This window comes from Cibotium barometz, chromosome 1, assembly GCF_041138505.1.
Source record: "Cibotium barometz isolate CiBa-2024 chromosome 1, ASM4113850v1, whole genome shotgun sequence".
Lineage (NCBI taxonomy): Eukaryota > Viridiplantae > Streptophyta > Polypodiopsida > Cyatheales > Cibotiaceae > Cibotium > Cibotium barometz.
This window is the reverse complement of record NC_141046.1, coordinates 27238611-27253208: the sequence shown is the minus strand read 5'-3', so window position 1 is coordinate 27253208 and position 14598 is coordinate 27238611. Positions and strand designations below refer to the sequence as shown.

Sequence of the window (14598 nt, the reverse complement as noted above, 5' to 3'; positions counted from 1 at the left end):
CCTCCGGTATTACCACACGAGCCAGAGCGCATCTTGGATTATCAAGAGAAGCGAACTCATCATAGAATTAGACAACAGTGTCTAGTTAAGTGGAAGGATAGATCAGAAGAAGGTTCAACTTGGAAGGACGTTAGTTCTCTCAAGACCCTATGTCCTACCTTTGTTTTCGAGGATGAAAACTCTTCCAAAAGGTTGGAGTAGTGTCAGGACACAGGTAGGACTAGGTGGAAGTTGGGCGGTTCAGTGGAGTCCGGACATGTGTGGACGACCAGGGCTATTTTAGCTGGCCAGGGTTCCTATATCCGATGGCCGGGTGGAGAGTTGCCCTATTCTCTTCTAGCAAGCTCATGGAGATCTCATGGGGATCTCACAGTTAGTAAGCTATTTTCGTTGATGCACTCTTAAATCAACATGTGTACATTGTACTTGTAAACTTGAATTTTTGCAATGTGGCATGTGCTTGTATAAGCTTGATGTGACCAAGACCATTGTGGAGAGGAGGTGTCGATGGATGCATAGGCCTATTGATGGTATGGCCGCATCCATCCACCCTCTCTACAAAACACTAGATGTCTTCTTGGACCAATAGGTCCGGTCCAACGCAGACTTCTACATGCGTCGTGTACTTGATGATGACACCCAAATTAAGATGGACAAGGAGCTCATTGCCTACAACAACTTGATCGGGCAATCGTACACTCGTCCTACTTCTAGGAGATGAGAGGTCATGGTGAAGCCACTCTGATGGTGAGAGACGTATGGCTATTCCGCCCCATCTCTATAAGCTTTTGCCTTGAGGATCCTTGCCCAGGTGATGGTCATTTGCCATTGCCTCTTCTAATTCTTTAGTCCTATTATTAAAGTTTTAAAATTTGATTTTGTACTCTTAGGATTGCTCTTCGGGTGCATGTGAGAGGAATTGGACTACATACTTCCTCGTGCATATGAAGATTAGGAACAAGCTTAGCACATCCTAGTTAGAGTGCCTCGTAAATTGCTGCGCTAACTTGCGGATGGTGCGGAATCTTCAAGAGCTTCACAACCCTAAGCAAGTAGGCATCTCTAATAATCTAAAATTTTAATTTTAATGCTTTCTATTTAGTCTCTTGTAACCTAGAAGTTACAACTTAAAAGTTATTATTATATCAACTTGAATGTACGTAAATCCTGATGACATCGAACTTAGGAGCATTTAACTTAGGCAAGAGACAAAGGAAGATGCCATCCATAAAGAGCTAGAGGAGATAGATATGCGCGTCACCCTTACTCGAGGTCGTGAGTGCCTTGTTGCTAGTGGTTCCCATTGCACCACCACGAGCAAAGGAGGCATTTGTGTAGTGAGTCGAGACTGCTAGATTAGAAGAGGAGGAGCTCAACCACCCATCCAGACATATTGTCGAAAGGGCTCTGCTAGCTCTTCTACTTATGTTGTGGATGAGGACGCACCACCTTGTTAGGATGCAACCCTTGAGGATGTAGATGTTCGGAGCCATGAGTATGATGATGATGGCAATCTCATCTCAAATGGGGATTTTCATTTTGAATCTAGTGAGGAGCCTTCTCCTCTAGTGATGAGAGGAGGCTGCTAGTGGTAGATCTGATAGTTTGGACTCTGAGTGATGTATGGAGCCTAGTCCCTGGGCCATGAATCTTTTTGACGTGGCATGTATGAATCTTTTTGATGTGCCCTCTTCAATGATGAATCATGAATCTATTATCTACTCACTTTTTTGAGTATTCAATCATGCTTAATTGAAAGTTGACTCTCTCTCTCTCTCTCTCTCTCTCTCTCTCTCTCTCTCTCTCGCTCCGGAGAATTTATGGAGGAATTTGGGTTTCGAATTCCCAAAAACCACATGATTATATGGCCAAAGAGGATAGGCTGCGCCTAAAATCCACCTCGTACCAAGCGCCTCTGATGCCTCTAACAGCCCTGGTATAGCCAGCAGCTAAAACCAACCAACAGCAGGAGAGGGATGGTGACCACCAGTAGTAGAGCGCAATGATGATAGAGAAGATGATAGTAGGGCTAGATCGTAGTGTAGGACAACATGGTACAAAATGAGAGGGACATGCTTTATAAGTTTGGCCCCGGGCACTCTTTGAAGTATGAACTTATTAAGTTATAAAACCTTATATTGATATAAAACAAATGTTTAGGCAATACTTACCAACCTGTGCACATGCCATAAACCATGTCAGAAGACATGGCATTTGCACTGTTCACGGGTGGGCGTCCCTTGCTCATGATCTGGACATGCATAGCTGGTAGTAAAAACGAAAACAGTTGAAGTGAAAATAGTTTCAGGCACACAAGTTCAAACATGTGTGCATGTGCAACTTTGCCATGGAAAATCTTCCTTTTATGGAACTTGTAAAACACAGGCATTTCATGGCTCACCAGAAAGCACGAGTTAATGATCCAGGGCACTCTGGTCCATGCACTACTCTCAATATGGATGACACAAAGGATGCTTGGTCTCCCCCGTAAAGCAACACGAGACTAGGAGGACCACACTTGGGTGGCCAAATGATGATAGCCATTGTGAGAGAGACCTTGTAGATGCTTAAATTGGTGCAAGATGGTTAGAAATGTAAGATACGAGTAGAGAAGCATTGATAAGGTAAGGTATGTCAAGTGTGCTAATCTTTTTCTAGTTTGGATAATATAAATATAAAATATGGTAAATTGAAAAACATTTTGTACAGATAATGCCTGAAGCCTGCATGGGAAAGCATATGGGATGCATCGCTGAGGCATAGAGGGTGCTTAAGAAGGTTTAGGACAAATAGGGAACATCATTGAAAAACATTTTGTACAGATAATGCATGGGAAAGCATATGGGATGCATCGCTGAGGCATAGAGGGTGCCTAAGAAGGTTTAGGACAAATAGGGAACTTCAAAATTTATATAGAAGCTTTAGCTTTTTGTATGGTGCACTGTACGGCCCTATGGTACGCGTGTGGCACGCAAAGTTCCATATGGATAACAAAGTTGATCATGAGTATTTCCTGCAACTATGAATTGGTGAATTTGATGGTCATCATGACAATTGTTCAAGTTTTTTACTTGGTGAGCTATTCTCACCTCATGGATGTTATGCAGGTCATGTCTCCTATAGAATTTTCAATGAGGAAGGTGATATGGAGATTCTGTGAATCTTTTTGCCTTTTCGGGGGGAGATGATCTCTTTTTAGTTTTAGGAGTCTAGACAGGGCCAACCATTTCTTGATGCTTGGATTGCTGAGATTTTTAATTATTGAGCAGCTTGTCATTAAAAGAACTGTTGCGTGTGCTTCCTTTACAAAGAGTGCTTTATTTTATTTTTAGAGACTAGGATACAGTTTTTTTTTGGGATTTGTGTTGATGGTTTTTTTTTTGGCTTTCGTGATGTAGATCCCTTTACAGACAATAGAGGCTCAGAAAGACAAGGTATTTAATTTGTTTTTTTAGAACTCTTATCTTTAATGTCGTCATTTTCTTTTCAGATAAAGAATTCAAGGACTGGAACGCATAATAAGAATACAAATCGTGAAGGAATATTGCGTATAGTTTCAGATCTTTGAAAAAACAAATAAGAGGAACATGCTAGTATGCAGTTTAGAAGTTTGTGTTTGAGGGAAGGAAACTTTGTTAGCTCAGTACATCTAAATGTACTTCCTAGGAGCTGTATGTGCCCCTACATGTATGCTTCTTAGGAGCATAACAGGCTCCGCTTGGTCTTTTATGTCCGCTTAATGGCGAGATGCTTGCACCTACCTCCAAAGGTTGTATTATGAAAATGCTTGTATCTAATGAGAAACCATGTGAGGCTTCTCTGGTTGACCATCTCTTACATGTTTGAAGCTTCTCGGTGTGCCATCTTTTCTCTGTACTTGCAGGTGTTCGTGATTGTGAGCTCTCTCTCTCTCTCTCTCTCTCTCTCTCTCTCTCTCTCTCTCTCTCTCTCATCTGGGCAACCAACATACTCCTTTCATGTGAAATCTTAAGAAAAGCAGACTAGAATCTCGCTTCATGCATCACCTCTATGTCCCTTGTTGGTTTAGGGTAGCTTTGATACCAACCATAAGGGGATTGCTGTGACAGAATCCTTCCAAGATCTCCTAATCATAGGACAAGCACAGGTTTAGTATCCACATTAGGGTTTAGTATCCACATTAGGGTTTTGCAGGCTAGCTCATCACCCAACCATAGATCTTGTACACAGGATCTCCTTGAGCATAGGGGCTATGTGGAGCAATCTTATTGACGGAGTACATCGACTTAGAGGACCGACACGGTTTACACATAATGTTTACATAGTCACACTCCATCCCATCCACTTATTAGAGTCACACTCCAGCCCATTAGGCACCTACCTCATTGTCTAGTGCATTCTAGCTTCTATTAGAATGTAGCTTCCTAGCTTCGATTAGAATATAGCCTCCCCTCTTAGAGTTCTAGATTAGCCATCGAAGCTTCCTTCACAAGAGCACACGGGTGTGGGGTCATAGCCATTTATTGTATCACATTAGTAATTCACATTAGTATACACTCCACGTTGTGTCCTCTTACAGTCCCATTCTGCCTTGGCTTGGGCTATGTGGGTGTTGCGTCCTGTGTCTAGAGAAAGTTCTTGATGAACCATGGAACCTGGTCGATGCAGGATCTTGAGAAAGATCATCATGAGGTGATGTACATCATCATGTACCACACGATGGCAGGAAGAACATGGTTGGCCACTCCCACCTGGCTTGCCAAGAAGACTAACTGAGTGCTCTGGTGTAGAAGCTCTCTGCGGATGCTGAAGAGGAGGATCCCTGCACAAAGGAAATGTCGATGCCGAACTTGAAGCCAAGATCCACCTTGGGGTGTCTTAGGGGATCCATCGGAACCATTCACTGGCCGGGAGTCTGAGGTGGAGTGGCACTCACTTAGAAGCCAGACCATTTGTTTGAGTTGATCGATGCATCTTAGGGGGCTTAGGGGGAGGCAAAACTCCTACGACTGTGCTTCAAGAGACCTCAATGCAGCCCAAAGAAAGAGGCTTGAATGGTGCTCCAAATTGGCTGTGGGTGTCCCAAACCATTATTCTTGTAATTCACAGCAATGTTTTGCTCTCGAGGGTTATGAAATTCCTCCAAACTCAGCCTCAAAATCAAAACCGTTCTCTGAGAAAATTCAAAGTTTTGGGCATAAAAGGTCACAAAATTTCAGCAGTGGTGATTGTTTCAGGGAGCCCAAACGTGGGGCATAGCGTTCTCCATGATTGACACAAGCATTTGGTGCCGGGGGAAGCTTAAATGAGAGAGAGAGAGAGAGAGAGAGAGAGAGAGAGAGAGAGAGATTGAGATTGTAGCCTAGCCTGTGGACCACATATGATCCATATGATGGCATTGAAGTGCAAGGAGTGGGACTTGAACCCAAGTTATCTTAATTAAAAGCCTGATGTCTAAACAACTGCGCATGCATGCAAGCATGGAGAGAGAGAGAGAGAGAGAGAGAGAGATTTTCAAAAGACCCTAAGGATCTATGAGCTAAAGAGTAATGCAATAGCTCCATGAAAATACCGATCCATGGGAAAAGCTGAAAACAGAAAAAGAAACTAGCTACCTATACTATTAACATGTGTGTCGATGAAAAGGTAGGACAGGTAGCCATGTAGCTGGGTGGGAGGAGATTGTCGGACCATGAAAAATCGTTAAAAGTGCAAATAACAGGCTCAGTGGCTTTGGTTAAAAAAAAATGCAAGAAATCTGTGGAATGTGAATGATGGCTATTGAAAGTAAATGAACAAAAATAATAATTAAGCTCTCTTGTGCTCCAATGCACACATTTTTACATGATTATTGCCTTTCTTGCTTGATCAGGTCCTGTGCGCAGACTGGTGGAAGCATGACTGCATTGTTAGTGGGGGCACAGATAGCCAATTGCAAGTATTTTCTAAATTGCAAATAAGCTGAGAAAACGTTAATCAACCGGGCTGTTTTGATTTTAAGGCCATTCAAGGGAAGAGAAGGCATTTAATAGTGTTTTTTAAATTGAAGATTGGTGTCTAATGAGCAGAATCTTTGTTGTTAGACAAGGGAATTTTGTAGTATGGAAAGATGTTTCTAGACAAAGCGGCATAAAGCTGTGAAGATACAGGTACAGTTATCATGGTCAGGTTAAACAAGCTAGGAAGTAACATTCTTTACAGCCATCATGAGGGCGGTGACATTCTATCACTTGAAGCTGGCACAAATCTAAAGCTAATCAAATGGGGACGTGCGGATTTCCAAAGAAGCTTTGATGTACTGGTATTGTCTTTTTTTTTCTTTTTTTTCTTTTTTTTTTGGGGGGGGGGGGGGGGGGGGGGTGGAATTGAAACTCAGAAAAAGGATATTTTAGCATCTTCTTTTCCCCTGTTCCACGTTTCCTCTTAATAAGATCAGTAGGAAAGTAACGATTGATTGGATTATGATATGCCTGCGTCAAGATAGGTTACAGGTTGTGTATATGATGATTTCAAGCTTACTGCTGTAAGTCGGTTTCTGTGTCATTTTTGTCTTTTTGGTTGCAAGAGCTTCGTTTCTCTAGTCCCATGCCTTGTGATCTGAGAAAAGGGGAGTGAAGGAGGCCGGGGGTGTGTGGATGTGTGTTATGAACTGTTTGGACTAGTAGCAGCATATAGTAATAGGAATTAGTGATGTTTTTTTTTTAAATTCAAAATTTCTCGAATATATAGGTCAGTTCCTTGAACAAATCAAGTATAGATATTTAAAATTATGCAACATCGAAAACTAGGTCAATGTGATGAGCAGTACCCTCAAACAATCGTATATAGTTCAAGAAGCATGATTGTGAGGTGTTCACAAACTACTTTACAAACTTGCTCCTTTCCTAAAGAGGAATAGGTATAGATGTGGGGGGCTCTGGCCATCAATGCAAGAGGTGGATTATTTAAAATGGACCACCAATTCTTGAAGGAAGGGATGATAGTGAACGAACAATGGATGTGGCTTGAGGTTGTAATCCGGACTGCCTGGTTGAATGTGTAATCTGAGGCGAAATTGCAATGAGGTCTCTCCGTTGTAACCCTCCATACATTTGAACAAAAGGACGAAGAATAAATTTTGTATTGTGCTTTCTTCTTCCATTTACGAGGTATTCAATGAGGTGCATGTCAAATTTTGCAACCACCTAGAGACCATAGTTGTAATTGATCTAAGGATACTTGATTGAGCCACCACTATGGTGGATATTCTGTATCTCGTGTTGAGCTTAGCAATGTCACCAATGACCATGTTGTTGCAAGGAAGCGTGGCATCCATTGCTCGTGGAGTTGCCTCTCGATGGTGTTGGAGTATGTCTTGGATCTGCAATTTGATAAGTAGAAGGGTTGGATCCTTGGATGCAGGGGTGTTTGGCTCTTTGAAAGGATTGCACTCTCTCACTAGTGATCAAATGGGTGTATGGATCTTGCGAGTGGGTGGGGTGTAGTCCCCCCTTAATGTTCACTAACTAGGCCTCCTCAAACCCACCCAACCTTAGGTCCTAGTAAAAGCACTCAATAGAGTGCTCCTCTATTAAAAGAAGGTAGAACTCCTTCAAATCCACCTCAAGCAAGGATTTAGGATAAGATGAGCCAACTAAATGTAGACGTTCGTAGAGGAACAACAAAACCCCTGGAAATGGGATTATGAACACCACCACATTCGACACCACCATAAACTTTATGAAAATGGCATTAAACTGCCAAGGACCTTTGGGTGAAGCTCCAGTGAAGGAGTCCACTATAATGAAGGAGCAGGATCAAGAACCTCAAGGTTCACTCCCTCAAGTAGTGCTTAATTGTCAGATGCCATAATGTTTCAAACATTCCGATGTCAATCCTGAGCTGGATTTGTCACAAGCTAGCCAAAGTTAAACAGCCTAACAACCATAGTTATATGGCAATCAGGATATGTATCTTTTGCTCTCTACCATTAGGAACAAGCATTCCACAACAGCAGAAAACACCAAATAAAAAGTACACAACATAATGTTTTAAACATTCCGATGTCAATCCTAAGCTGGATTTGTCACAAGCTAGCCAAAGTTAAGCAACCTAACAACCATAGTTATATGGCAATCAGGACATGTATCTTTTGCTCTACCATTAGAAACAAGCATTCCACAACAACAAAAAACACCAAATAAAAAGTACACGACATAGTGCAAGCACCACTTTCTACAAGAGCCCATTATATAGCTTCTTCTCACCCACAGAACCAAGTTCCAGTTCCTCTCTGTCTGGAGGAAAAGCAAGGAACACATGGAAGGATAAAGAGATAATGGTTGGGACTACCTCAAACCTAAGGGATCCATAAGAGCATTCACAATGTGTTCTCACTAGCCGCAACAAACCTACAAGTTCAAAGCCATGCTAAACCCATGGGGTGAGAAATTTCAAACCTTGAAACAAAGGGATTTAGACAACCACTTCCTTACATTCCTTATAATCCATGACCACATAAACATGTAGTAAACATGCCTAGGATGGCGTTTGAAATGGACTGGGTGGTTGCCACCACAAACATAGCACGTAGAGGCTCAGCATTGGGTAAAACCAAGCCAATCGACATCTCAAGGACAATGACCAAATTTTAGAGAACTAGAGATCCCATTTAGTACTTAGAGAAGTTCGATCAAGTTTGCAAGGCCATGGGAAGGATTGATGATCCCACCAAGATCTACTCATTTAGACTTTGCCGTGAAGGCAAAGTAGGCTAGTGGTTTAGGTCTCTAAATCCACTTACAAAGGCCATCTATAAGGCCTTGAGACACACATTCATTGTGGGATCCTCACCCACTAGAAGACCCATTATACAAATTTAAAACCTCAAGTAAGAGGAAGGAAAGCCAATGCATGACTCATAGCTAGAACCAAGTATCTTCACACAAGATGTAGCACCTTGCGAAATGCTAGATGACTTATTACCCATTGATCAATTTACAATCAATTTTAGGAGAAAGAGGCTTCATGACCATCTCTACAGGTCTTGTCACTACATCTTTGTTAAATTTTGCACTCGCGACACAATAGACCTAGTACACAATCTCCAACACAAGTATGTAAAAGTTATCCAACTGAACCAAGAGGTAGGGATGCATCATCTAAAACCCCAATGGCTAAGGGTGCCCAACCAACACTATCCTAGTTCCTAGTCAAGGACATGTGCATGGACACGTTGGAAGAGAAATTTGTTCAACCGATTAGGCCAGTAGTGATAGGGCCTCCCCCAAGGGCAACCTTAAGGCTAGCCCACCAGAAGCTAGACACCCACACTTATTTCTACAAGGAGAGATGATTTTGTGTGCACGTTGCTGTTGAAACCGTACAAGTATAGATTTTCCATTGTTGAGGCAAAGACATCAATAGTTTTATGCTCATAACCATGACATAGCTCATTGTTGGTACTAAGGAAACCCAACAAGATGGAATCCGGCGTGACGATAGATGCTCCCTCCTGCCAACGCAACCATTGGCTTTACCAGCCCCTTTAGTGACAATAGATGCTCCCCGTGCCAAGGTAACCATTAGCCTTACCAACCCCAATAACCACTCCTCAACAATTAGCATAAGCGAGATCCCATGTGTGCCTACCAAAACCCCTTATTAGTGAGAGGCATGTATAGACCCCTACAATTTCCATATCCACCTCCAGTATTACCACCTCAATTGGTTCCTCCAAAATGTGACCCTATTGGTAGAAAAAGAAACTCAAGAATAAGAGAGTTATCAGTCTTAAGATCCATATTAGATGCATTAGTATGATCTCTATGGGTATCCTGAACAAGCTTTAGCCATAGATACTATGTCTCTCCGTTCAAAGCCATGGTGTAACAAAGAGCAAGGGACCCCAACAATATGGTATGGTCATTGATGTAATGCTTTTGATGGAAAGGCCCAAGTGTTCCAAGCACTCCGAATCCCATGCAAAATCCCAATGTTATTCTTTACGGAGGCACATGTTATAAGTGTGGATCTAACCATGCTTATAAGGATTATCCCACTACAATGAATCACCTCAATGACAAAAGCTTTAATTACCACATCGTTAAACGAGCCTTAATTTGTCAGGTGTATGAGGAAAACTTATTCATATAACCCCCCCTTAAGGCTCCAAGATAAAACGACAGCAGCAATAACGAAGGGAATAAGCTATGCCACAACTAGAACACACTACAAAACTAGTTCTACATTATGAGTTTCACAAGATGGATATACTGTGAACCCTTGCTACCTTGACAAGCATATTACATGCCATGCATATCACCATTGGCTAGCTACAGGCATCATCCACCGTCTACGATTTGAGTTTGATGGAGTAGACCATACGCCTCTGGAGGCAAGGGTATGCAAAATTTGCACAAGGTCGAGACATAGGAACGTTTAAATGCCGATTTTATTATGAGATTTATTGTAGAATTTCTCTTCCAAGACGGATTCAACTCCCTCTCACAAGTTATGCATCATGAGGACCAAAGATGCTTGTGTCTATACCTACAGGCGTTCGGCACCATCGAAAAGACCATGCTCGGATAGCACCGAGTCAAAGCCAACATAGACTCCACCCTGGTGAAACAATCTATGAAGTAGGTCTAAAAATGATTTTAGACATACTTGGTCTGCTTAAGTATGACAAATAAGTTTTTTTTTAAGTTTGAGCTTTTTTATTTATGAAATCCTCTAGAATCATGTATATAGGTCAGGTCTGTGGGTTCATACCTCTAGACTTATGCATGTATAGTCATGTATCCTATACCTGACTTTGACATTAGACGACGTATCATCAAAGAACTTTTCATAAGCAAGAGCAACAAAAGGGAAAGAAAATTTGTCTTACGGCCTTCACATTTCAAAATTTTGATGTTAAAAAGGATGTAAAAGCAATGTTATCATGGATTAGCCAACTTGATGAGTATTTTTCTGAGAGAAATTTTTTCAAGAAAGATAAGGTCAAGTGTGCTACACATCACTTGGTCAAAATTGCAACTCTAAGCCATTGAATGAGTGAGAACATAGGATCAAAAATGCAAATTCATTGCCAGATTAAAGCCTACTCTTTGAGCAAAGATCAATATATCTCAATCACATGCTCTTTTCATGGCGGAAATCTCTTTGGCTTACAATTGTGAGCAAAAGCATAGAGTACCAAGGGATAATAAACCACCTCAAGAATCTCATGCGTTAACAAATTTACAAAGTTTGTTTCTAAGTTTGAGAGGTACACCAATGATAACCAAGGTGCTTTTTTTCCAACCACAATAATAATCGTAGTATTCACAACAACAATAAGAAAGGTGATGACCTCGAATTGTGACATGTTACAATTATCGACAAAAAGGATATATTACATCCAATTGCCCGAAGAAGAAGAAGAAGTCAACAAGTGCACAAGTCAACATGATTGATGGCAAAGATGATATCGAAGACGATGACTTGTCTCTCGAGCAAGAGGGTAATTTCGAATACGAAGATTTTTCAGATGATCCAAATATGCCTAAACCTATTAAAAAGCAAGTTTCACCTCATATGCTTCTAAAAACAAAAGGATTAATTCAGATCAAGGCAGTAAATATATTGCATGATGATGGTAGTACGCATGATTTTATTTTCAAAAAACTTGTGCATGCTCTTAAATTGAATGCTATTCCTTCAAAATATAAAATCAAAATTGCTTTTCAAGGAACACTAAGGAAATGAATGATGTAGTTTTTTCTGTTGTACCATATAGTCAACCTCACTTTTTTAGTTGCATCTTTGCATTTATATGATGTTATTCTTGGTATGCCATGGATACATAAGCACAATCCTCACATTGATTATGATTCTCATGGCATATCTTTTGAATTTAAAGTAAGAAGAAATTCAATCTCACATTGAAGACCTACTTAATAGAAAACTTATTAGGCCTAGTACTTCACCATATCGAGCACCTGTTCTACTCGTCAAAAAGAAGAATGAAATGTTTCATATGTGCATAGACTACCGAGCTTTAAATAAGAATACCGTCAAAAATAGATATCCCATTCTACATGTGGATGATCTCTTAGATAAGTTAAGAGGAGATGAAGTATTTTTCAAAATTGATCTTAAGCTAGGCTATGAGGTTAGAACGTTGAGGATGTCTGTAAGATCGCTTTTTACACGCAAATGGGTCATTATGAGTTTTTAGTAATGCCTTTTGGACTTATTAACGCTCTAGCTGCATTTAGTCGCATAATGAACCATATATTCCTAAAGCACTAGAATGTCTTTTGGACTTACTAACGCTCCAGTTGCATTTAATCGCATAATGAACCATATATTCCTAAAGTACTAGAATTTCGTAGTTATTTTCTTTGATGACATCTTGGTCTTTATCAAAGACGAAGATGAGCATGAGAAACATTTAGAGATAGTATTCAATCTTTTGAAAGAAACTCAATTCTATGCTGCTAACCCAAACAAGAGTGAGTTCTTTCAAAATGAAATTAAATACCTTGGACATATTGTGCTGTATAAGGAATATATTTATGTTCTTACTATAGATTTTTTGAATTTTTTTTTTGCTTACAAAGTATATTATTTGACTTAATTATTGAAAAAGGCTAATTTTTTTCTTTGGACTGATATACATGAAAAATCTTTTAATGCACTTAAGTACGCATCTCCCATGCACCTATATTAAGTACGCACTTCCCATGCACCTAAATTTTTTCTTTGGACTGATATACATGAAAAATCTTTTAATGCACTTAAGTACGCACTTCCCATGCACCTATATTAACATTATCTAATTTCCTTAAACCATTCTTTGTGGTAGTAATAACTGATGCTAATTGATATGGTATTGGTGCCATGCTTATGTAAGATAACCATCCAATTGCTTTTGAAAGTAAATTAAAACCATATGAGCTTAAGTATAGTACTTATGATACATAATTGATTGATGTTGTTCATGCATTGAAAATTTGAAAACATTATCTTGTAGGTTCTGAGTTTATCATTAAAATGGATCAATAAAGTATTAAACATTTTCGTTCACAATATTTAATATTAGATAAATATATTAAGTGGGCATCTTTTATTCAAAGTTTTCAGTCAACTATTCAATATACACCTAGATGTGAAAACGTTGTTGTTGTTGTTGATGCTTTGAGTACGAGACTAATATATCTATTTTTGAAGGCATTTCTTTTTATAACATGAAAGAAACAGATGAAAATGATTCTAACTTTTCTGATGCATACAACAAGATGAAAGATAATGAGTGGTCACTTCAATCGGATTATTCATATGATGATGGTTTTCTTTTCTTTCAAAAGAAATTATGCATTACTAGTCCATTTAGGCAAGATATTATTGAAGAATCTCATTTAGGCAAGCTATTACTAGTCCATTTAGGTAAGTTATTATTGAAGAATCTCATCAACCACCTTTGGTTTATCATAGAGGAGCATCATCTACTTTTTAAATAGTTGCCAGAGATTTCTTTTGGCCTACTATGCTTAAAGATATTGCTAAGTTTGTGTTTGAATGTGTTGTTTGTCAAAAGATTAAGAGTCATAAGGGAAAGAAATTTGGTTTACTTATGCCTTTATCTATTCCTAATGAACCATGGAAACAAATAAGTATGAATTTTATTACTGGTTTTTCTTTGACTACTAACATAAGAATGATATGATTTGGATTATAGTAGATAGATTTGGCTACTAACATAAGAATGATATGATTTGGACTATAGTAGATAGATTTGGCAAACATGCTTACTTTATTACTTGCAAAAAGACATTGACTGCTTATCAAGTTGCACATGTTTTCATTAAATAAGTGTTTGTATATTATGGTTTACAAAAGAGTATTATTTTTGATACAGATAGAAAGTTTTATAGTGACTTTTGGACTACTTTATTTGATAATCTTGGAACAAAACTTGATTTCTCTACTGCTTTTCATCCAAACTTGAGAGAGAGAGAGAGAGAGAGAGAGAGAGAGAGAGGAAGGTGAAGGGACACTCATCATGGATGTACTCCCCACTCTTTACACAATGAGAAACTGTAACAAACACTTTTCAAGATTTTACAAGGTACATGGGCCGTTAAAAGAAGACTCACAACAATTATCACAACGGTACCCCTTCTACAGAAATATAGAGGTGTTGTATATTGGAGAAAAAGCACATATCCAAAAATAGTTATGGTTATTGACATGTTGGCTTAGTACCATGGTGTCCTAATCTGATATAGATATCGACTGATCTTCTTTTTATTACTCCTCCCATGCATTTGATATCAAAACACCATTAAAAATGGAGCTACTTTACCTAACACTCAAAGATAACAATAAAAGAGGATTTTGAAATTATTAACCCTCACATACCAAAATTTTAAAAGTAGTCCCCTATAGTAAGCCTTAAATTTAAGTGCAGTCTATCCTAGTACTAAGGAAACATAGAACCCAAGAGGTTGTGAGTGGCCTCTCTTTGTGTCCTTTCTATTGGATGTTGGAAATCCAGCACGAAAAAGTTGAAATTGGCCTTAAATGGAAATAGTGTTGGGGGGTGCACATCATTTTTAGCATCGCTATTTAACATAAGGAAAACAAAAA

At 39.4% G+C, this 14598-nt stretch overlaps 1 protein-coding gene across 2 annotated transcripts in view; it reads left to right on the top strand.

Moving 5' to 3' along the window:
* LOC147641809 (Transducin/WD40 repeat-like superfamily protein) overlaps nucleotides 1-6373 on the top strand; it is a 43640-nt gene extending 37267 nt beyond the window's left edge. For both annotated transcript variants that reach the window (XM_086799909.1, XM_086799916.1), the window contains exons 13-14: nucleotides 3399-3434; nucleotides 5852-6373. In XM_086799909.1, the coding sequence (XP_086656035.1) occupies nucleotides 3399-3434; nucleotides 5852-5944 (129 nt within the window). In that variant the 3' untranslated portion in view covers nucleotides 5945-6373. The remainder of the gene's footprint in view (nucleotides 1-3398; nucleotides 3435-5851) is intronic.
* Nucleotides 6374-14598: the final 8225 nt, after the last annotated feature.